Source organism: Schistocerca piceifrons, chromosome 2, assembly GCF_021461385.2.
Source record: "Schistocerca piceifrons isolate TAMUIC-IGC-003096 chromosome 2, iqSchPice1.1, whole genome shotgun sequence".
Lineage (NCBI taxonomy): Eukaryota > Metazoa > Arthropoda > Insecta > Orthoptera > Acrididae > Schistocerca > Schistocerca piceifrons.
Window position 1 is genome coordinate 621054256 of NC_060139.1, and position 25140 is coordinate 621079395.

Sequence of the window (25140 nt, forward strand, 5' to 3'; positions counted from 1 at the left end):
AGGTTTTGTCTCACTGGCCTCCAATTACCTCCTCAGGAGATTTTGGTAGTATGCTCCCGTGACAGTTTGCCCCCTTATGAGCACAATCTGTTACCGCCACATAATCAGTATTCTGAAAAATACTCGGCATCACCTCGCCTGATTGTGGTTGCTTCATTACTAGTATTGACAGTGTTGAATCCTCATTTCCAGTGTTTGCATTGCTCCTTTGTCGTGTGGTCATAGCGATACACCAGTACTCATCCACAGTGATTAAGTGGCTAAAGAAGTTGTCTGGATTGGCCTAACATTTTCACTGCTGCTTCAGTTCAGAAGGCATTTTGAATGGTCGTGAGCAATCGGGAAATCCATCTGAAGACCTTTGTCCTATTTAAAATGTTGTGTAAGATGTTAAAAACTAATTCAGGTCTGATTTTCACATTTTCTCATATCAGTTATGGTGCACTGGTCTTTAACCACCAGTGCCTCCTTTTACTTGAAATTCCTGGTTCTTCACAAAGGGATGATCTGCCAGTTCAGTTTGTCACTCAAACTTGTTTGATCACACTGGAAGCATCCGTATCACTTAACCACTATGGCATATAATGCTGCATTATTCCCATACAGTTCTAGTGCATCATTTTCAACACTATGGTACTGTGGCACAGGACTATGTACCAGGACCAGTCACATATACCTGCAAGCAACCAAAATATTAACTACATATTATTTTTTTAGTTGAAACTTTATGCCATGTTTTCCATTGAACCAAAATACTAAAATTGCATGAACACTCACTTGTCAGTGAGTCTTCTACAACCCTGTAAAGGACACAAAGCATTGGGTGACATGTGTGAACAGTTGTAAACCATGCCAAAGCAATGCTGACAACAGTGTCAGCTCAGATCTCAATGTTTCTTAGCGTCAGAGCCTGAGATCAACATGAGCAGTTTGCTTGTTAACCCTGTGCGCAGAGTCCTCAAGTCTCCAGTCAGTATCATCATTTGGCAGTCACTCGGTCTGTCCTTGTATTCTTAATACATTGACACCAGAGTGGAGCAGTCTTTGACTTACCACATTGAATGCAGGTTGGTGAGCAGCCCATATATATTTGCTCACCATAAAGTGATTCATCAAGATTTTTACTGTATGGGTAATAGCAGTTTTGTGACTTTATTGGGTTCTATCCTAGTTCCTGTCCTTTAGTGTGCACATAGTGTAATTAAAAGCTTCCTCCCTCGCTCTTCATTCTTCACAGATTTTCTCTTTGTAGTATACCATTTACACAGGGTGAGCAAAATAAAACTGGCCTGGAAAAAAATTATAATAAGACTGACATGGGTTTGACCCTTGTTAATGAACATCACAGAAGATGCTGGAAATGGCCACCATACTGTGCTGTGCTTAATTTGTCAAATTGTGAGACACATGTAGCAGCTCTGCATGAGGGATACCAGCAGTTGCATTTTCAATGTTGTTGTAGCTCTTCAAGTGTGTGAGGATGACTTGAGTACAACTGAACCTTCAGTTTGCCCCACAGGTAAAAATCACAGAGAGAGAGATCATTGATAGAGGTGGCCAAGAGATTGTGCTGCCTCTGCTGATTGTCTTCTTCTTACTTCACACACTCATGAAAAGGTTAAGGCAGTGTGTGCTGTCGTTATGTTATGCTGAAAATCATATCCATACAATTATTGGTCTTCTGTGAGTTGACCCACATTTGGATTAAACAGTTTCTGGACAAACTAGTTAGCATTAACTGTTTGGTGAAAGAATTGTTTTATGATTTGAACACCAGACATTGCACAGTAAACGCCAATCTTGAGCCTATGGAGTGGCTGTTTATTGTTCTTATGAGGATTTCATGATGCATATTGGCACATGTTTTATGACTTCACGTATTCTGTCAGGCTGAACCAGGCCTCATCTAAAGAAATGAAAAACTGAGGATCGACAAGTCACAATTCCGCTTTATGCAGAAACCACCAGAGAATTCAGCAGGCAAAAGTTCATCTGTATGCTTTAACTAGTGCACGACAATACGAGTTATAAGGAGGTCCTTTTTGATACTGCCTTGATATGACACCCTCTTTATTCCCACTTGTACAGATAAACGGTGTTGAGATTTCATTGAATTTTGTTGCAGGCTTTTTTTCACTCAGGCAATATTTTTTGGTGTTTGAACCCTTTTCAGATAGTTGCAGTTTTTATTTGCTACAGAGCCTGTTTCTTGCCAGTTTACCACGAAGTTTTGCATTGCAAACTGGATGTTCTGCAAAAACAGATTAACACATGTGCTTTGCATAAATGCCACCAATTAACATGTGCAATTTTATTGTGGGCACTGTTTTGTGCTGATTCAGTAGTCAGTAAACTTACCTGCTCCATTCATTAATTCATTCATTCATTCAAACATAATGACACAACGAAGTGCTCGTTACAGTGTATGTGGGAGATGAGCTCGCGTAGACATGTGCCAGCAGACAATTGGTGCATTGAAATTGCATTTCCAGCATTTTCTGTGATGGACAGTTTTCTTGTTCATTAACAAGAGTCACAAGGATCTAATTTATGGCAGTCTTATAAATACTGTATGGGCCAGTTTTATTTTGCCCACTCTGTCATACCATTAATAGTAAGTATAAAGTAACTTGCTCATGTAAATAATAGAGGGAATAAAGTTTGTTTTGTGTGTGTGTGTGTGTGTGTGTGTGTGTGTGTGTGCGTGTGTGTGACAGAGAGAGAGAGAGAGAGAGAGAGAGATGTCACTTATTCAGTTGCTCATGAGCAATTGAATTAGCGATAGTAACATATAGTGTCCTTTTTTTGCTTCTGTGACTGAATACACACCATAACACATACTCCATCAGACATCGTAAGTGTTGAGAAGCCAAACTGATCCATGACTGCCAATTTACCAAATGACGATTAATGGAATAAAATCGAACACCGGCAGCTGACCTTTCAATGTTATTTATTATACAGGGTGTTCATTTTAACTGAAGACGTTGAAATATCTCAAAAACTATACATCAGATAAAAAAAAAATATAATTCAATTTTTTTCATCTCAGAGGGGGACATTCAACAATAGCACACTTGACCCTCCGCCCCACCGTTCCACCCTGTGCGCAGGTGACAGGAAGCAACTTTGAAATCTTCAATGGGAACCCCCCCCCCCCCCCCCCTTTTAATAGCAGATTGCAATTCTGCAGCAGAATCTACATACATTTTGTCTGAAACATTTTCTTCTTTTCGCCACAGATGTCTCTGTAATTGGAGGAATGGAAAGGGACATACCATCATAATTTACAGCATGATACTCAATGGCCCTTGAATATCCACTTGCATGTGGGACACCACCTCCTTGCTGCCGGGGTAGGACAGGCCGGTATTTCATAATTTATTATTGGAAACCCCATTTGCAATGTTGTGCTACATGGTGTGCTACATATGGTTGACAGCTTTCTTGCAATTTTCAGAGCTTCATTATTTGGTGCTTCAGTCACAGATAGAATAAAGTTATTATTATTCTGGCAACGTAAAATTCAACCTTGGCCCATATCATTTCTATTGGGTTGATATTGCAGTAATAAGGTAGCAGCCTAGTGACAGTATACCCATATGGTTTGCTCAGCTGTTTTGTAAATAGAGAACCATGGTTTACAGAGAGATACTAGGTTCACAAGCTACATCTTTTTAAGATTATCACTTAGTTTGGCATTGTAACCCTGATGCCATGATAGGAACATTGTCAATAACAATAGAGAGGTAAGAAATATTGATTGGTCGGTTGGTTGGTCGGTTGGCCGGTTGGTTGGTTGGTTGATTTGGAGGATGGGACCAAACAGCAAGGTCATCGGTCCCATCAGATTGGGTAAGCATGGGGAAGGAAGTCAGCTGTGTTCTTTCAAAGGAAACATCCCGGCATTTGCCTGAAGCAATTTAGGGAAGTCACACGAAACCTAAATCAGGATGGTTGGATGCAGGTTTGAATCGCTTACTTCCCAAATGCAGGTCAAGAACAAGTGTTAGCAGTTTTCCCAATTTTGGTATTAGCTGGTCTATGAATACTTGGTAAGTGCATTATGAATCATTTCTTCGTGATAATCTCCTGACTTCTTTGATTTGAATTATAAGATAGAGTTTCAGAGAAAATCTTGTGATGTGCATACATGCTTGCAAGCAAAAGGATAACTCTATCTCCCTTGCAATTATTCCTTCAGTTGTGTCATCTGCTCAGGCTTGCTTGACTATGTGGCTAGAAGTCACCCAGTTTGATCAAACCACACATTTGTGTTGATACTACCTCCACAGACCTGTCTTAAAACTGGCATAACCACACAGCTATATTCTCTCTCTCGATAAAAAGCTTACAGATCTTGGAGTGACCCTAGTGGAACACCATGTTTTGCAGGTCTGTAAATAATGATTTATCTTCAGAATGGCCTGTCTCCTAAAGGGAAGTCAATAATTAGCTGAGTATCAGATGTTCCATTCTGTGATGATAATCATGAACATGATAATGTGTCATATCTTAAACAAAAGAATCTGTTCTGGTAATTCCTTCATCAGTACAATGTTTTTTCTCCAGAGTTTGCAGACTCAATAATTTTCCAATTCCTTCTCTTTTCTAAAAATTTAAGTAGGCAGCTAAAGTGCATACTACTTCTGTAGGATAAATAGTATAGAACATTAGATGGATCCTTGTGGAGTCCCATATGTGATCTCCCCCCATGACAGAACAATCTCACCTGCTTACATTGGTTGAATTATTTAGTGCAACTTTCTGCATTCTTCTGAATTATCAAGCCCCATCATTCTGGCCTGAGACCAGTCAGTTGGGTCCGATAGACTGCTGTAGCATTCTCAGCCAGTGGTGTAATTTGGATTCGATAAGGAGAGGTGTGGGGTCAGCACACTATCCTTCTGGCCATTGGCAGTTTTGCAAACCTGGGAGCCACTACTTCTCATTCAGATAGCTTCTCAGTTGGTATCACAAGGTTATGTAGACCCCATTCCAGCCCTCCTACCAAGGAAAAATCTTTGGCAGTACTGGGAACTCAATCTGGGTCCTCTGCCTGGCAGTCAGCCATATTGACTATTCAGCTACAGAAGCAGATATTCTTTTGATTTCACATGATGATAAGCATTGGTTGGCTCTACTGTAAATTTCATGAAACCTCTGTTTATCTGGACAGATCTTATAATTCACACAGTGGAAGGCCTTCATTTTCCACATTTTCATATGGTGATTTTTAAGTTTTTATTTCCAGATAAGATCTACAGTTTAGAAAATAGTTACACAATTCAATGATCATATCGTCACCATCCAGTGAATGTTATTCTGTTTAATCTGAGACTGCATGTGTCACATAGACATGTGGTGTGTTGTTGACGCAATTGTGAGACCAGAAGATTATGTGTGGTAACATATTATTTTTGTAACAGAGAAGAAACATTGCTGTATGCTGCCACCGTGCATCACGTATCTGCCAAATATATATCTTATGGGCATATTACAAATGCAATCTAAGACATATATAGAATGAAGGTTATCTGGTGGGGTGGTGGTCGTGTCAATATCGACAATGACACTGCCATCAATACACAGAATCAACTTAACTAAGGAGCGACTGACACAGTGTGTTGACTATATCTTATTTGTGTATTAATATTTGTACTAGGTAACATGCACAATAACCAGTGTAGTAACAAAGTAAGAATAATTTGTTGTTAGTATAAAAAAATAAATCCACAAAAATAAAATAGAACATTTTTATACGTGTTTGGCTATGTAATGATGTGTCTGTGCTTATGGTCTATGCCATAAGCAACCAACGGAGCTGAGGTAGAATACTGTTCATGATGTTCACCTTACATTGCTGAGGGATCAGTGCTATTGTTTGTAAGTAATGCTTAAAGGCCTAAGTGTTAAATGGTTCAAATGGCTCTGAGCACTATGCGACTTAACTTCTGAGATCATCAGTTGCCTAGAACTTAGAACTAATTAAACCTAACTAACCTAAGGACATCACACACATCCATGCCCGAGGCATGATTCGAACCTTCGGCCGTAGCGGTCGCTTGGCTCCAGACTGTAGCGCCTAGAACCGCGTGGCCACTCCAGCCGGCTCCTAAGTGTTATTTTGGAGAGAGTTGCACTCCATCTGGGTCTAATTAGGCAACATCCAGGACTGTTATATTCTTCTCAGGTTACTTAAGATCCATAATTTGTAGGTAGTTGTAATCAGTGGATAACCATTATGAAGCAGTTCTTCAGTGTTTTGTCTCTCACAGTAATGATTGAATGTTTGAAAGACGTTGCAGTGGCGTATGCCAATTCATTATGCAACTCCTTGTTCAAACATTTCTTGCTGTAAAGTTACAAGGAACAAATGGTTTGTGCTTGAAATGATCATTTGAGGCACGTCGACAGACTTTACAGTACACAAGCTGCATTGTCCCATTCACGATTCTAGGCAGTGCTCTCTACTGAACTTTTTAAACATAAAGTACAGAACTTGTTATGACTGGTTTATGTCATAGAGATGGTATAAAATATTGATAAAAAACTAAACTTGACATTTACTATTAGCCACAGTAATTATTATTTATTTGAAAAGGTGATTGTTTTGTAAAACAGTGTGTACATTTTCTGCCCAACTACTGTTCTGTGAAAGAGGAGATACTTGAGAAATGAGAGACCTTTTTGAACAACAGACGTTTTTCTATTTCTTTCATTAACACTCTCAGCTTATGCAGCTATTATAACAAAATTATTATAGGACTTTGTCTCATTAATTTTCCCAATAATTTCATGTCTTAAATTATACTTTTCTGTTTCAGATTTGCAGGGATCAGTTTGTTGCACTGCACTCTCAGCCAATTCTTGAATCTTTATCAAGATATTTGGTGGAAAAATATAGTTATCCTAACAGGTATAGATATGTTTTGTGTTACATCCTTCTCTCTTTTCATAATTTTTTTATTTTGTTGGTTTATAACAACTATTTTCTCTATTATTGTCTTTAAATATTATTCCACCTGCTTGTTATGTTAATTTAGGCTTAAAAATCATACCCTCTCCCTACCCATAAGAGTTCGTAACACACATCATCTTATTCCTCATGTATTGCTAACTGGTCCCATGTTTACAATATGCTTTAACCCTCCAGAGGATGCATTGCCTTTTTCTAACATGAGCGGGTTTGTGGCGTACTATGTACACAGGTAAAGAATATCTGTCTGTATGTAATAAAGGTAAACGTGTATGAGCAAAATAACGGTTTTATTAAACAATGATAAAATAGCTTACACTGGGTGTATACGGCCTGGGACAACCGGGAGATCTGGGAAAAACCTGGGAATTTTTTCATCCAGGAGAAAACAGGGAAAAACCCGGGAATTTTTTAGAATTCCGTGAATTTTTCATTGTTTTCGTTTTCAGTTACATTTTTGTAATTTTGATTGGTAAGAACTGATGCTCTAAAAAACAAAGGATAGTACTGTATCTCGCTACCGCAGAATAATATTGCAGCAATAAAACATGAACGAGAGAAAAAATAAAACTCAAGTTGCAAAGGAAATGCGGGTATACAACAAAGCACAGAACACATACAAGTGTCTGCCAACAGCAAAATGTGTCAATGGCTTTAGAAAGATTATGCAATGCTTTGTAACAACAAATTGATCAAAATATCACATATTGTTACTCTAAACTGAGCAATATTTTCACTGTAATTCAGTTTCCTGGCACTCTGATTGCTGGTACAGATCAGAGGTGACTTAAGTTGTATAGTATTCTCTACCTAACATTATCATGAAACTGCTGTTTTCAGCAGATACTGGTGCTCATTCTGCCAATTTTACACTTCTGAGGATAACTGTATTATCCAAGTTGGGATTATCATAAGAAATTTTCACCGTGGTGTATGAGGTGTGTTACTGGAAAGAGAATTCATGGGAAAATGATTGTATACAAAGTTTGTTTAAATTAAGCATTCACCTATGTTTTGTATTTGATATCTGAACTATATGTCTTGAGACTAGATTAAACCAAACTTATTTGAGCTATTCACTTGGGCACAAGTTTTGTGATATGTAATGTACACAAGGAGACAATGAAAACTGATATCCTGAAGAAGTTGTCAATATGTATACCATTTTATTCACATTTTACACAGATTGTAAAGTGTATATTATAATAATCATGGGGTTCTTTCAATTCACACATGGACAGATTCTCTTGAACAGTTTTTCAGCATCTTGCTTAGCCTCTTCTAGTGTACTGTTTTGCAGTTGTGTGTAGAGATGATCAAGGAGACAGAAGATAGCATTCCAAGGTACTACCACTTGTTACTGAAGTTGATCAGTGGGTTTCGGGTTAATGCATACCAGATTAGACACCATCCAGCCATGTACCACACTTGATCAAAGTAGGACACATCTAGTGATCCTACTAGCCAGGGGATTTGATGATGATCTTGGTGAGAGCATTTGGGTAATGTGAGAAGTGAAGGCAGGGCTATTGCCCTCCCATGAGAGCACATCTCATTGACATTACATGAACAGCAACATAATGAGTTCATCGGTAGTCAGGGTGTATCGTACACTGTTCAGTGCTCCCTTAACAAACACAGAAATGTTCATATAGAGTGGGATGTGCCTCCTCACTGCATGACGACTTGATTATATGTGCCATTTTGTTACCATTATCAATGTCCATCACTGATTTCAAGGCAGAATTTGGTGTAATGAAGAAACATATCTCCCCGCCATTTATCCATTAAAATGCTGCTTTTGCTTCACAACTTGTGGCAGACTGCACAGGACAAAGTGTAAGGGATACAACATTGTGCCTAATTGGTGTTGCAGTCACTGAGGATGCAGTAATAGTTGCCCATCTAGTGTGGTGGTTCACAAGTCAGATGTAAATGTAATGGGTGCAGAATTTTCATGTTCAGTGTATGGTTCATACTCTCTGAACATCACAGGCAAGCAAATGTGGTGTTTCTACATCATATCTCATTCATTTCTAACTTTCTTCTAATATGGAATACATAATTATCAAACTAAAAGTACTTGTGTCCGCTGGTGGACCACAGATAGTCACAAATTAACATAACAAGGATTAGCATTTAATCTGAATGTAAATTTAATGGTAAGTGGGAATTTATTATCTGGAAGTATATTAGTCATCAGTGAATTAATACAAACCACTAGTTATTAGAAACCAATAATATCATTCCTAGATATCCATGATGAATATCTGGTTAATTAAATTAATCTGAACATTGTGATGAGCTTTCACATCTTGTGTCTACAATGAAATGGTTGTTGTCAGAGAAGATGGCCAGAAGTAGATACTAGAAACACAGGGTTTATAAGTATGTTAAATTGTTCCAATTAAGATTCCATGCTAGCAACAGATGAACATCAGGCAAATGAATGACAGAAAAGGAGAGAAAAACCAAGAAAGGAGAATAAGAGTAGCTAAAAGGAACAATATCAGACAAAAATAAGAAAGAAGACCCTACTAGATAAGTACAAACTGTGGAAAAATAATGGTAGAGTTTTAAGAAGACAGTGTTAAAAGCAGCAGAGAAGATGTGTAGAAGAACTGGCAATGTGAAAAGTTACAGACACCTTGATTGAATTTTGAAATTAAATAAGCAGTGTTTCAGAAGCATAAGGTGCTCAAAATATTATTTGAAACAAGGGCATCAAAAGCAAGGGAGTAATTTAGCATGAGAAAGAGAGAGGCCCAAAAAGTTTGTAGAGGAAAAGAGAAAGTGGATGGACAAATGGGCCACAATGTTGGGGCAGGTTAGTGAAGGAAATATGAAACATACCATATGGTGTGATCATATGTAGTGGAGGCTGAATGAAGAAGAATGCAAAAATGATTGGTAAATATGTGAATGGCATAGAGGAGGAGGACCTCAAGGAGATTTATTTATAATATACATTGCTTATTTCATTTGACTTCAATTAAACTTGTTTTTATCTTATTTTAATCCTACATTATGTAGTTACAGTTATCAGGGATAAAAATGAGTTCCTTATAAGGATAATTAAAATAATACAGAATCTTGAGAGCTTTCCAAACAATTTTCTTTGTTGACATGGAACAAGTAATGGGTCATACGATTTTCCTTTTGATATAGCATAATTCCATTGTGATGACTGCTTTCAGGTTATTTAAGTTAATATTTAGCATTGTATTTAACTTCTGTTTTTTGAGGGTTTTATATTATTTTACAGGGATATTAAGGATGATGGATCTCTGACAAGTGCTGCTAAGTTACGGCTCAACAAAATACTGCAAAAAGTGCCTCAGAAAGGTGATTTCAATTTACAGGAAGTTCTTGAGTCTATATATTTCTTCAGTTGATCAAGAAATTATGGTAGCCTATGTTTCATCATTGAACTGTACTGAATTTACAGTAAGCACTTTAATAATTTCCTCTGTTGTACCACTTCAGTGTAATCATGGATTGAGTCATATGATGCCTAGTTAAAAAGAGGCTGTAAATAATCATCCATCACTTAATTTGTATAGCACCATTTTTGTGTGAGTATATAAATCATTGAACCATGTATTTATAAAAATAAACGCTTTTTTATGTATTATGTTGTCAGACAGTAATACTGTGTCATTTTCAGATTGTCTCTAATACCAAAAGTGCTGGGCATCTTTTTTCCCCTTCCTTAGGTATGGGAAAAGAAATAAAAACTTAAAGGTTTGCTGATGACATTGTAATTGTTAGAGATAGCAAATGACCTGGAAGATTAGTTGAAAAGAGATGAAAAAATGAATATTAACAAAAGTGTTTGAATGTTGTATACTTAAATAAAGCGATGCTGGGGGGAATCAGAATAGGAAATGAGATACTGAAAGTAGTTGAGGAGTTTTGCTATGGGGGTGACAAAATAACTGATTGTGGCCAAAGTAGAGAGGATATAAAATGCAGACTTACAATGGCCTCAAAAGTGTTTCTGAAAAAGAGAAATTTGTTAACATCAGAAAATTTAAATGCTAGGATATCTTTTCTGAAGATATTTATCTGGAGGGGTGTAGTCTTGTTTGGATGTGAAACATGTATTATAAACTTTTCACACAAGGAGTGAAGAGAAGCTTTTGAAATATAGTGCCACAGAAGAATGTTGAAGATAATATGTATAGACTGATAACTTATGAAGAGATACTGAATCAGGCCGGGAAGGAAAGAAATTTAAAGCTCAATTTGACTAAAAGTCTGCAGGTAAAAAATTGGAGAGTAGAATTAACTACAGTAAGCAGGTTCTAGTGGATTTGGGTTGCAGTAATTTGGCAGAGATGAAGAGGCTTGCACAGGGTAGTCCAGCAAGGGGAGCTGCATCTAACCAGTCTAGGGACTGAAGACCCCAACAACAACAACAACAAGGCAGGGGAAAAAGAGACATTGAAAGTAGATATCTTTATTAGTGTGTAATAAATTTTCTGTTCATTGCACTGCAATGGATTACACATGTAAGAGTCTCATAATGCTTCTTTCACTGAAATCAATTAGAAGTGAAGGGATTATCTGAAAAACTTAGTTGCACCTCATAAGTTTTGTTTTATTGATCTTCGTGCATTTGCCCTTTGACAAACTCAAACAACTGTTAACATGAGGGGCCCGCATCTGGGTTATAGTGAAGGTGTGGAAGGGCTTCCAAACATTTATTGTTGATTTGTTTCCTTGGGAACCATTAAGTGTATTGATGAATATCATCGCATTGCAGAATAATGTTACTATTTCTGTAAATGTTTGCTTCGTTGACATTGTAGTTTCTGCAGTATTTCAGGTAAAAGGAAAAGGGAAAAACACACTATTTACTCTACTCAGTTATTTGCCAGAGTTACAGTGCGAGGTGGAAAATTCCAATATTGGTTTTCTATCTTTAAAATGTTTATGAATTCAGTGATCACTATACTACCTACTAAAATTATTACTTAGGCATTAATTTACCATGAGTGGAAAGTGGCTGATTAACCATAGCTGTTAGTTCAGGGTATGGTGTGATAGATGTTTAGTTGTTTTCATGGTGTGGCTGTAGTGGTGTGGGAATTAGAGAAATACATTAAGCTCTTTGTAGGATATGCAGTAGAGATAGGAAAACAATGGAACAGGGGGAAAAATTGCTGCCCTTCAGGCTGAATCTAATAAGGCCAGGTAAGATCTGGACAGATTAAAGAGAGAGAAGGGTTAAGAGAGATGGAAGGTGGCAATAGGTAATAGAAAGAACAGGCAGCTTTGCAATGAACGTGAAAAATAAGTTTGACCTGTTTGCTTCAATTAAAAATGGATGTGTCTCAGGCTAATGCAGATATAGACAGGCTACAATAAACTTCTGCAATGGATTGAAAATTAATAATTTATGAAAGGTCCATAAAGAGAAAGAAAGTTTTGTCGTTAGGCAGTTCTCCTGTAGAGGAGTAGGCTAACTTTTTGAAGATGGACTAGGATCCATATATCAGGTCACCAACTTCGTAAAACCCAGTGTTGGTGTAGATCATGTGGTAGGATTTAGGATCACTTTGTAGAGACTTCACTAAAGAAGACATTGTGGTTATAGTGAGTGGACCAAGATATAGTATTGACAGAATCTTGGGTACAATAAAGGATGTGACCTGCATCAGCGTCAAGACATACCAGTGTTGAGTATGTATCTGTTCTGAGATGCCATGGCTGACCTCATTTGAAATAGTTTGCTAGGAAAATTAATTTGGAGTTGGAAAGACTGCTTATGCCAGGTGAAAGCTTACATGTTGGTATGGCTTCTATTTATGCTGTCAGTAGATGGGATTATGCTACAGCTCTGGCCAGGCATACTATCGGTTGCCTGTAAGTGCCTTGATGCCGCACTTCATCTAATCTTGCACAGCGCTCTCTCTCTCTCTCTCTCTCTCTCTCTCTCTGTAATATTCAAAAATGGCATTGCTGAGTATTTATAGTCTGATGACCCATAGAGTGTCACTAGCGAGGTGGTGGTGCATAGACTTTTACACAGTCCTTGTTTTTCTTTCCTTATTAAGTTATTAGTTGTGGTAGCTTGACTCGAAATAAGAAAGTTTATTTTGTGCTATTATTTATGCAAGTTATTTGCCAAATGTAAGTATTTGTGTAAGTTGAAAATGGAAAACCAGGAAGAAAGAGAGATTTCCCCAGTGCCACAACAGTGCAACTGAAAAAGGCAGTTGAGCTTCAGTTGCAAAGTAAATCCGTAATCCACAATTCTCATGATGTGTGACAATAAGAAGCGGTGTGACTGTGGATTGCAAGCAAAATCCACACCTCTCTCACATCAGTTGACTTACTTGATTTGCACAGCCAATCTTCTTTTCTGGATTGCTGGCTCCGTCAATCTCCAAAACCTTCTTCTACAAAGAATAATGCTGATTATGGGAATTTATAACACACTCTCTCTATTTTTGAAATAATTTAGTACTCGAAGAATACTTTTAACTCAGACATAGTATATTTCAACTTCCACAGAGAACAAATTCAATATTTCTCTCATCAATATTCGAATGTTTATAAGTCAACTGATTCGTCTCGCGTTAGACTCGATAAAATACATCTACAATAGTAGTTTTTACAACCACATAATTTATGAAGATGTCTGGCTTCTAGCAAGTCCAACACCTGAAGTACAATTAAATGTCTATAATCAGTTGTTCATTTTTCTTTAACAATAACCACAGTCCCTGAAACAGCAAGGAATACTACATGATTACTTCTTGGTCTTCCAATATGATTTTCGAGGCACGAGCGGAAAACACTTGTCGATGCCGTTCAACCGTCGCGTCTACCTTGTGCTCATGACTCCTTTCCAGCCTGCACACACAAACATGTGTCACGCAGTATGTACGTTCTCTCACACTTATTTTTAAAATATCGTGCGTTCGAGACAGTAGAAGGACGAGTGGTTGTGGAATTTACACGGAAATTCTCGAAGCACTACATATCCCTCCCCTCAGCTCAAACAAGCGATATTTTATACATACTCATTATGTACATTAGTATTACATAGAATAACAATTCGTAATTCCACGTTTTTTTTTACTAACCATGCATAACCCTTTTATTTACTATTTAGATTTTCTTTTTTCATTTTACTTTGATTATAGAACAGGAGTATTTCAGTCAATGTTGGAGTCAATTCTTTTATATCAAGGAGTCGTGGGGCCTAAACCTTTGGGATTCGAATCGTAAGCTCCAGGTATTCATGACACTTGAGTATTTTACTCTTTATTCTAATTCTTTGTACTGCTTCTTTAGTAAGTAATATCCTAATTAATTATAGACTATTTGTAGTCTGGAGGAACTCTGGGAAAATGAAAGTATTCTTCTCGACACTTGTAAACTCACATAAAACATAATAATGCTAGTGGAATATAGAATTCAAACCTACCAGACTGATCCCTTTAAACGTGTGACTTCTGTCACAATACTGCCCTTTTTCCTTTTAGGAACAGTACCTATATCTTACATTGGTTGATCCTAGGAGTACCCTTCCTCCTTCCATTTTGGTAGGTATGCCCCTTTTTTATTCCTATCCTTCTATGGTACAGGTCAATCCCCTTCTTGGTGAACCTGTCTGCACAGTATAGGTGAGCCTTTCATAGGACTGCCTATCCTACCTTTTTCTCATCCAATAAATGTTGAGTGCGCCCTCCGTGTCCTTCTTGAGTAGGCCTCCTGGTTCATTGCCCTAGCATACATCTTTATGTATACTGTTCTTAAATATTTCTGACAAAATTACTAATCTACTTTATACCTCAACTCCACTTTCCAACACTCCCTCTAATACCCGAGAGTCGTCTTTCACTCTTCACTCCCACTATGTAAACAGACGTCATGCCTACACATAGTAGATGCTATGCCTACCTGTATTACCAACTCCCAGTACATACTATGCCTTTTCTCAAAAGACTAGAACAACTAACTCCTAACTTATCCCTGTTTTATACTTATTGCTCCAGTTCTCCTGCTCCTGTTTCTCTAGGCACATGCATTGTTTGTTATTCTCCTGTCTTTATATAAATGTAAATATATATGTGAGAGCAATAAAAAAATTATGATGCAGAACCTTCACATATCAACAATGTAATATGTGCATCTACTCAGATGTACATATGTCTTTATTCCCCTACATCCCTTGGCAGTTTGGACAACACTTCAATTTTCTAATCCGTAATTTTCATGTTTGTGTGTAAGTTTCTCTTTGTGTGTATGTCTATGTGTGTTTGTTTAGCCTGATTCTTCGGCCTACTAATGTGAAATAAGTTTTAGGTTCTTGGAAACCACAGAATATAAGGAGTACTTCAGCGATAGGAGTCTATGCATATGGAAAGAGGGAAAGATAGACTGGTACTCAGATAAGAAGCAAGAAAGGAAAAAGTAGAAATGATTGCTAAGATTGAAGAAGAGAAAAAAGATAGCCCCAAAGACAGGAAACCCTTCCTATCTCCAGAAACACGGAGATATAATGTTAAACGTCTCCTAAAGAACGGACATTCTCACCTTCACCTTTGAAGTCCCCAAAGAAAAATCTTAGCAACCCCTATGGAACAGCAAATGGTGAAGAACCAGTCACACTTGTCTGCATGGGTTGTCTGAAAGGTGTGGTGTGTATTTAGTGTTAGTCATGCTTGTACTTACACTACCCACCCCTTCCAAAACTAATACAAGCCCTCCCCTATGCATCACATCTCATTAAGGTAAAAATGTCCTATAAAAAATAGAAAATTATACACTACGATAACAGTTGTTTAGTCATTCAGTTTAGTATATACTTTTCTACACACATAAAATCCTCTGTTCAGTTTATGTCGTCTCAACATTACTCTGTTTAAACAGTACCATCATATTATACTTCCCACCAATATAACATTCTATTCGTTTCACTTCATGTCTAGAGATCACTGGTCATCCATGATTCTCTTAAATTGGTCTCAATCTTATAGTCATATCCAGTTTCCTACATACTAAAATTATAGGATAGTTTAAGAATTCAAGAATAAATTACAGGATAGTTTAAGATTTGAAAGGAATTCAGTGCTGGAAACATAGTACAGAAGAAACACCGAAAGCAACTAGGGATCTGACAGTCGTCACTTCGCCCGTTAACACAGAATATTAATGTCCCTGGGAGATATACGTGACCCCACCCGGATCCCATGGATCTGATATTAACTTCACTTAAGCAAGCGCAGACCAGTACTTCTCATTAAATTTTAAGTTAAAGTTTCCCCACAACAAGACAATTACTACTTTACTAGGAAAAACAACCTTAGGTAAAGTTATTCTATTTCCTACTTTGTCATGGACAAGTTTGAATTCGTCACACAAGTCATCCATAACCTTGCTTTCGTCATTAAGTTCGAAAAAAGCAACTCTCGGTAACTTCTCGATCTTTAATTAGTTCAAATGGTTCCACCAAACTACTTACATATATAATGTCAAAGTTGGCTAGTTTTTTCCTTTAAAACTTCGTCCTATATCATCTACTCATGAACTGTCAACTCGTATACTGACACCTGGGATTTTCGATTGACTAATCAACATTACTTTCTTAGGTTGATCTGTGCTCTCTTTCAGAGTAATCATTTCCTGTCATACGAAATTAAATTTAACATTACGTACATTTTTACAAGATGCTAACTTTTCATTAAGATCAGGTTCTTTATTCATATTTTTGACATCAATAACCAATTCCAACTTTTTAGCTAAGTACAGAAATTGGTGACTGTGTGTCTGACTAAAGTTAGTGAACAGTTGGTTTACATGACTTCTTAACAAACCAGTTAATTCCTCTTTCAAATATATTTTAAAATTTTCCACTTTAGTAGTTAAAGCGTTAAATTCAGTCTTCAAATTTCCCATATGTTCATATATATTACTAAAGTCTTTACTTTGTGAATCTAACTTATCACTTAACAATCCTAAAGTTTATTTCTGAACATCCAATTTATTATTTAATTGAGTATTCACTGTGTCTATTTCTCTACTTAAATTAGCACTCTGTGCATCGAGTTTTTTATTTTGAGTTGTACTTATTTCATTTCTCAAAAGTATTTTGAGCAGTTAGTTCCTTTCTTAAAGCTTCTGAATCTACCCTTTGGGCTTTCATTAAATTTACTACTTCAGACCAGTCAGGCACCTCCTTACTCTCTTTCATTGCCATGGCTGGTTCTGGAGTTTCCCCAGTTCTACTATTCAACAGTTTCTTTTTAACTTTACTCTCAATTATTGTTTTGTGCTCACCCGGCATAGAGTTCTAGATGCGTTGGTGAGCGGATGCGTAGTCAGCGCCGATGAACAGCACTGGCACTGGCGGTGTCGAATGTTGGTTTTGGCATCGGTGGGCATATATCGAATCAGCACTGGTGATCAGTAACTGGTGCCGACATCGTTGGACTTAGGCTGGTTTCCTCATATGCATCCCCTCGATGTGTGAGAGCTGCTCACTCCCCACACCGGATCTTCTTCGATGAATTATTCGCATCGTATTTCTTCTTAGTCTAAACTGTTGAGATTTTCCTTGCGTCTTTCCTTGTATGGTCTTTTTACCGTCCAGCGGGATTCAACACTGCGAAACAGTTCTCTTGTCTTGTTATACTAGGTTGCTATGGTAACACATCATATCTTATGCTTTGATTTCCTCTCAAAATTCCCATTTTTTCAAGTCCTTTCCACTGGTCGCCATGCTCTAACGATGTGGACGATAGAACATGTGCAGTACATATACAAACTTCATGTTTTCACCAATTAACGATGTAGTTAACTATGCAGAATAACATTCTAAATGTTTAATGGAAAATCTCATATAAAGATGTGAAACAAATACTAACAAAGAGATAGAGGGGCTGGCCAGTACTTACCTCAGCTCAGTAGTGGATTCAGTTACAACCCAGGTTATGAAGCAACAGGGAAAGGTAAACAGGGAGGGTAGCAAGGATGGAGGCATGGTTGTCAGAGGGAAGCCAAAGATATTCTACTGTTAGGTACTGTGCCAGCATAAAACCAAAGAGGATGCATACAGAAGTCAAGAGGTATATAGTATAAACACAACTATGTAGGATGAAAAGATGCGTGAATGGCTAAAGAGGAGAGGGAAAAAGGAGAAGACTGAAGAGTAAATGGGAGTGAGGTTGGTTAATGTAGGTTCAGTCCAGGGGCATGGCGGGATGAAAGGATGTGTTGGAGTGCAAGTTCCCATCTCCGCAGTTCCAAGGGACTGGTGTTGGGTGGGAGAAGCCAAATGGCACGTATGTTGTAGCAGGTTCCTAGGTCCCTAGAATTATGCTGGAGTGAATGGCTAAAGAGGAGAGGGAAAAAGGAGAAGACTGAAGAGTAAATGGGAGTGAGGTTGGTTAATGTAGGTTCAGTCCAGGGGCATGGCGGGATGAAAGGATGTGTTGGAGTGCAAGTTCCCATCTCCGCAGTTCCAAGGGACTGGTGTTGGGTGGGAGAAGCCAAATGACACGTATGTTGTAGCAGGTTCCTAGGTCCCTAGAATTATGCTGGAGGGCATGCTCTGCTACTGGGTATTGGACATCTCCTAGGCGGACAGTTCGTCTGTGCCCGTTCATGCGCTCAACCAGTTTAGTTGTCGTCATACCGATGTAAAGGGCTGTGCAGTGCAGGCATGTCGGCTGATAAATGACATGTGTTGTTTCACATGTGGCCCGGCCTTGAATTGTGTATGTTTTACCATTAGCGGGGCTGGAGTAGGTGGTTGTGGGGGGGGATGTATGCGGCTGGTTTTGCAGCGGGGACGGTTACAGGGTAGGAACCGCTGGGTAGAGAAGGTGGTGTGGGTATATTGTAGGGTTTCACAAGGATATTATGGAGGTTAGGGGGATGACGAAAGGCAACTCTGCTTGGTGCGGGGAGAATATTGTCAAGGGATGATGTCATTTCAGGGCTTGACTTGAGAAAGTCATATCCCTGGTGGAGTAATTTGTTGATGTATTCGAGGCCAGGATAATACTGGGTGACAAGGGGGATGCTTCTGTGCGGTCTGGGGGTAGGAACATTGTTGTTGGACGGGGAGGAATGTATTGCTCAGGAGACCTGTTTGTGGGCAAGGTCTGCAGGATAGTTGCGGGAGAGGAAAGCACTGGTCAGCTTATTGGTGTAATTGTTAAGGGATTAGTCACTGGAGCAGATACGTTTGCCACGAATACCTAGGCTGTAGGGAAGGGAGCGTTTGATGCAGAATGGATGGCAGCTATCAAAGTGAAGGTACTGTTGTATGTTTGTGGGTTTGATGTGGACAGAGGTGTGGATGTGAGCTTGAACAAGATGAAGGTCAACATCCAGGAAGGTGGCTTGTGTTTTGGAGAAGGACCAGGTGAAATTCAGATTCGAAAATGAGTTGAGGTTATGGAAGAAATTAAGTAGTGTTTCTTCACCATGAGTCCAGACCACAAAGATGTCATCTATAAACTTATACCAGGCCATGGGAAGCAGCTGTTGGGTCTTCAGGAAAGTCTCCTCCATGCTGCCCATGAAGAGGTTCGCATAGGACGGAGCCATCCTGGTTCCCATGGCCGTTCCCCTGATTTGTTTGTAGGTCTGGCCTTCAAAAGTGAAATAATTATGGGTGAGGATGAAGTTGGTAAGTGTGATAAGGAACGAGGTTTTTGGAAGATCTTCGTGTGGGCGTTGGGAGAGGTAGTGTTCAAGGGCAGAGAGACCATGGGTATGTGGGATGTTTGTGTAAAGGGTAGACCAACACCTCCAACCTATCACCTGCAGATTCCCATCCTACATCAAAGACACAAACCACTTCCTTGAACACCTCAAATCCATTCCCAGTCCCCTCCCACCTGAAACCTTTCTTGTCACCATAGATGCTACATCTCTTTACACGCATGGTGAAGAAACACTCCTTAATTTCCTCCAAAACCTCAACTCCTTTTCGAATCTGGATTTCACCTGGTCCTTCTCCAAAACCCAAGCCACCTTCCTGGATGTTGACCTTCATCTTGTTCAAGCTCACATCCACACCTCTGTCCACATCAAACCCGCAAATATACAACAGTACCTTCACTTTGATATCTGCCATCCATTCTGCATCAAACGCTCCCTTCCCTACAGCCTAGGTATTCGTGGCAAACGTAACTGCTCCAGTGACGAATCCCTCAACAATTACACCAATAAGCTGACCAATGCTTTCCTCTCCCGCAACTATCCTGCAGACCTTGTCTACAAACAGATCTCCCGAGCAAAACATTCCTCCCCGTCCAACAACAATGTTCCTACCCACGACCACACAGAAGCATCCCCCTTGTCACCCAGTATTATCCTGGCCTTGAATACATCAACAAATTACTCCGCCAGGGATATGACTTTCTCAAGTCAAGCCCTGAAATGACATCATCCCTTGACAATATTCTCCCCACACCACGCAGAGTTGCCTTTCGTCGCTCCCCTAACCTCAGTAACATCCTTGTCAAACCCTACAATATTCCCAGACCACCTTCTCTACCCAGCGGTTCCTACCCCTGTAACCGACCCCGCTGCAAAACCTGCCCCATGCATGCCCCCACAACCACCTACTCCAGCCCCGCTACTGGTAAAACATACACAATTCAAGGCCGGGCCACATGTGAAACAACACGTCATTTATCAGCCGACATGCCTGCACTGCATAACCCTTTACAATGGTATGACAACTAAACTGGATGAGCACATGAACGGGCACAGACGAACTATCCGCCTAGGAGATGTCCAATACCCAGTAGCAGAGCATGCCCTCCAGCATAATTCTAGGGACCTAGGAACCTGCTACAACATATGTGCCATTTGGCTTCTCCCACCCAACACCAGTCCCTTGGAACTGCGGAGATGGGAACTTGCACTCCAACACATCCTTTCATCCCGCCATGCCCCTGGACTGAACCTACATTAACCAACCTCACTCCCATTTACTCTTCAGTCTTCTCCTTTTTCCCTCTCCTCTTTAGCCATTCACGCATCTTTTCATCCTACATAGTTGTGTTTATACTATATACCTCTTGACTTCTGTATGCATCCTCTTTGGTTTTATGCTGGTACAGTACCTAACAGTAGAATATCTTTGGCTTCCCTCTGACAACCATGCCTCCATCCTTGCTACCCTCCCTGTTTACCTTTCCCTGTTGCTTCATAACCTGGGTTGTAACTGAATTCACCTTCCCTTCTTCCCTTTTTCCCCCTCTCTCCTCCCTGATGAAGGAACAAAGTTCCGAAAGCTAGGAATGTAAATTTTCTGTTCTGTTTTGTGTATCTATCGGCTGTACTGAGCTCAGGTAAGTTCAGAACAACATTCTCACATTCCACATATAAATATCTTCATCTTCTCATATTTCACTCTTAGTTCAAGCTTTAGAAACATGGTTTTTACTTCTTGCTCTTCCAATACGACTTCCATGGCATGAGCAGCAAACACTTGTCGATGCCATTCTACCGTCGCATCTACCTTGTGCTCGTGACTCCCTTCCAGCCTGCACACACAAACATGTGTCACACAGTATGTACGTTCTCTCGCACTTATTTTTAAAATATTGTGTGTTTGAGACGGTAGAAGGACGAGTGGTTCTGGAATTTAGGCAGAAATTCTCGAAGCACTACACATTGTCTACAGATATTTAAAACATCTTTTAGACAGTGATGGTGAAGAATTTCATGAGGTAAATATACTCAATAGCAATGATATTAAGAAATGCAGTGATATGTTATCGTGGGTAAAAAACAGCCATTGTAAGAAAAAAACCTTGCTAATGTACAGGCTATTTGTGCTGCAGTTATGGCATTGGATTAGGAACTATCCAGAATGTGTGTCATAAGGGAGATTCCTCAACATCTGACTCTCTCAGGAACAATAATAAACAACACAGTTCATTAACCAAACTAAATGACTTTGATAAAGTGCGCCAAGTACTGTTCGTTAGCCATGAATTGAGCTGCAACAACAAAAACACAGATGCCTGATGTAACCGCTTGGTTAACTGTGGATGATATTGCCTTCTCACCTACAGAGAGAAGAGCTGAGATTTTGGATAAGTTTCATATAAACCAAGAAGAACATATTTATTAGCTGGATGTAGTCGCAAATGGAGTAGAGGAGGGCACTATCATACATTGTTAAATGCCAGTAGTTACAAGTGTCGGAGTAGCACCTTTCTTAGGATGTGGGGGACAGAAAGAAACAAATTAAGTAAAGCTGGAATTGAAACTAACCTGCAGAAACTAAACAACATAATTCTGGAATTCTGCATCGATACAAACAAATTTTCAGCAGTCACCAGAAATTTTATTTACACTCAATTATATTTCAGTCAGTGTGAATTGCTAGCTGTCTTTAGTGCATCAAAATATTTGAGAACTGCAAAAGAAAATTAATGAACTACTTATTTGCATTGATGAATTACAGTTATGAAACCTATTTGACAAACTTTGCCTCTCTGAATGTCGTATGACCACTGGTATAGATTTGTTAAATGTTACAGGATTTATGTTATAATCTCTCTTCTGTAGAACAGAAATGCAGAAAGGAGGAATTGCACCTTCATCAGGTATTGTCATCGATTTTACAACGTAAACTTTCGCAAATTTTGCTTAGAGCAATGCATGGTTGGGTGTGTGACAGTAGCACACTTTTATAATAAAAATCCTTAATAATAGTAAGTTTATACCAATTAATGTTACTATCTTATTGTTTCAAAAGAAACTTATTATTTGATTTTTGCAAGAACAAATTCCTTTTACTGGAGATGTAATTTAGAATGTTAAACGAAAATGTTTCATTACAAGTTAACTTTTAATTAGATATGGTTAGAACAGTAGTAACATGAATAATTAGCTTTGTTGTTGAATATAGAGGTCCTGGGTTCTACAATGTATTTAATAATCTGACTACTTTTTTGTCTGACTTCCCATTTATTTTCTTCAAGTGCAGCAGATAAAATTCACAAAATTTTAACAAACTTGGATTCTATTCATCAGATTAATTCACTTTCAATTACTGGTATTATGAATAAATATCTTAGACTTCATGCAATAGCTGCCATGATATCACTTAAACAACCACTAACTAATTGATTGCACAGACTCGTGCAGCTGCAGCTGCCGTGGTATATATGAAGATACAGCAACACAAGATTACAGCCATATTAGTTATCTTACACTGAAAAAACTGTATATTCACAAACATCTAAGTGTAATATTGTGCTTTACAATAAAGATTAGTTTTAACAAGATTTGATTTTCTACGCAACATTTCGTAAAACAGATCTCTGCTATACAACTATGCAAGTTACTACTATGATGCTTGATTATTTTAATTAGTACAAGATGCATAATTGTTTCTGACAGTATTATATAATGAAAAATAAGTTTGAATATGTATTCACATAATAAAACAGCATTATACAGTGTGTTGTGTTTCTCGTTAATCACACTTATCATGTATAAATTTTATACATGAAGTTCTGCCAGAGTATACATGCAAATAATAGAGAGAAACAATTTTTTTGTGGTACAATAGCTTTGACACAGCCTTAACTGTATCACCAAGGGTGTGTCCCTGTAAGAAGTTATTGTTGGTCTTGTCTTTTCGAACAAATCCAACTTGTGTAATTGCCTGTGTTGTACGTAATACATTGAAAATTTTCTGTTAGTCTTCATCTTCTTTCTTGTCTGTTGTCTCTAGGTTTTTCTCTCTTGCAATCATCCATCCATCATCATTATCTTCATTTGAAGCCTTTCTTAAACACCATAATCAGGCAACTCTTTTTTTTTTCTCACAAATTACATTATTTCATAAGTGTCAGTTTCAAATTCGGGGCTTCAAAGATACAAAACATGTAGTCAGATATTAAATGTCATGTGGATATACTATTAGTAGCTTCAGACATGTTCAAAAGTCAAATTACAGAAGTATGTTACTAAGTATATCTAAAGTTAAAGAAGAATCAACTCTATCTTTGGTGTGACGTCACGTGTGCTGCACTGCTGTTGAAATAGCTCGTTAATATTTTATAAATTTTAGACTTCATTTACTTATTTTAAAGTTTATTTGTTTTAATATTTGCCATAAAAGTAACTTATTAGTGGATTTTCATTAATCTCAGTCTGTCTTCCTGTGTTATTGACTCGAATGGTCTGTTATTTGTGAGTCTGCTTTTGTCGTTCGTCTAAGCCTCGCGCCTCAGTAGTGTGTTTACATTTTGCGGCGTGCACTGCAGCTGTAGCGGTTATAAGCTAAGTACTGACAAACTTATTTGTGCCCTGTAATACAGTTATTAAATTTAATAGATTTCAGCGGTGTTGCGTGCCGTTTGTGGCGAAATAATGACGTAATAAACTTTTGTAATCGTTCGCTAGCTGTGTTTTAGAGATTTTTCAGTGTGTTGAAGTCGTTAGTAATTTTCGTGCTTTAGTTTTCAACTGACGTTTATTATTCTTTCTAGTGAAATATTTCAGTAAAATTTTCATATAGTGTTTTAACTTCGCTTAGTGTTACAGTGGTAGTTTTAATTTATTGGTTGTAGCTATAATTCTGTGAAGTTTTGCTGGTATAGGTATCGGCTGTGTTGTAGTAGTATTAATACAAGTAGCTGCTTTCTTAGTAGGCAGAGAATTTCGAGACCATTATTGTTAGTTCTTAAATAGTTCTACTGGTGTAACTGAACTTTGGTAACGTAAATGTATAGTTTTTTTTTTTCAATAATTGTAAAATTTACAATGAGTGAAAAGTGTGGGCTCTGTCGTAGGTTTGTGAGTAGTGGATTACGGTCTGGGATTTGTTCAAAGTATTTTCATTGGGGGGAATGCAGTGGGGAAGCCAGTGGTCATTTTAGGGAGATCCTCTCCTGGGAATGTAGAATCTGTAGTAGAAACAAGTTAATAGAGGAGCAGGAGCGTAAGATCTGTGCCCTTCAGGTGCAGTTACAATGCGCAAAGGAGGAACTAGATAGGTTGAGGAGGGTGAAGGTTGGTGGGGAATGGGAAATGGCAGTTGGCAAGAAGGTAGCTAGGAAGAGGAGGTACTCAGACAGTTTTACTTTGCATACATGCAATAGATACGACCAACTGTCAGAGTTGAGTGGAGAGGAGCCTCGCGTAGCCGTAGATGTAGG

The 25140-nt window shown here is 38.4% G+C and overlaps 1 protein-coding gene across 1 annotated transcript in view; it reads left to right on the plus strand.

The window, feature by feature from the left end:
* Positions 1 to 10610, plus strand: part of LOC124777195 (DNA-directed RNA polymerase, mitochondrial) — a 283528-nt gene extending 272918 nt beyond the window's left edge. The window contains exons 23-24 of the mRNA XM_047252510.1: positions 6828 to 6919; positions 10245 to 10610. Coding sequence (XP_047108466.1) covers positions 6828 to 6919; positions 10245 to 10374 — 222 coding nt within the window. The 3' untranslated portion in view covers positions 10375 to 10610. The remainder of the gene's footprint in view (positions 1 to 6827; positions 6920 to 10244) is intronic.
* Positions 10611 to 25140: the final 14530 nt, after the last annotated feature.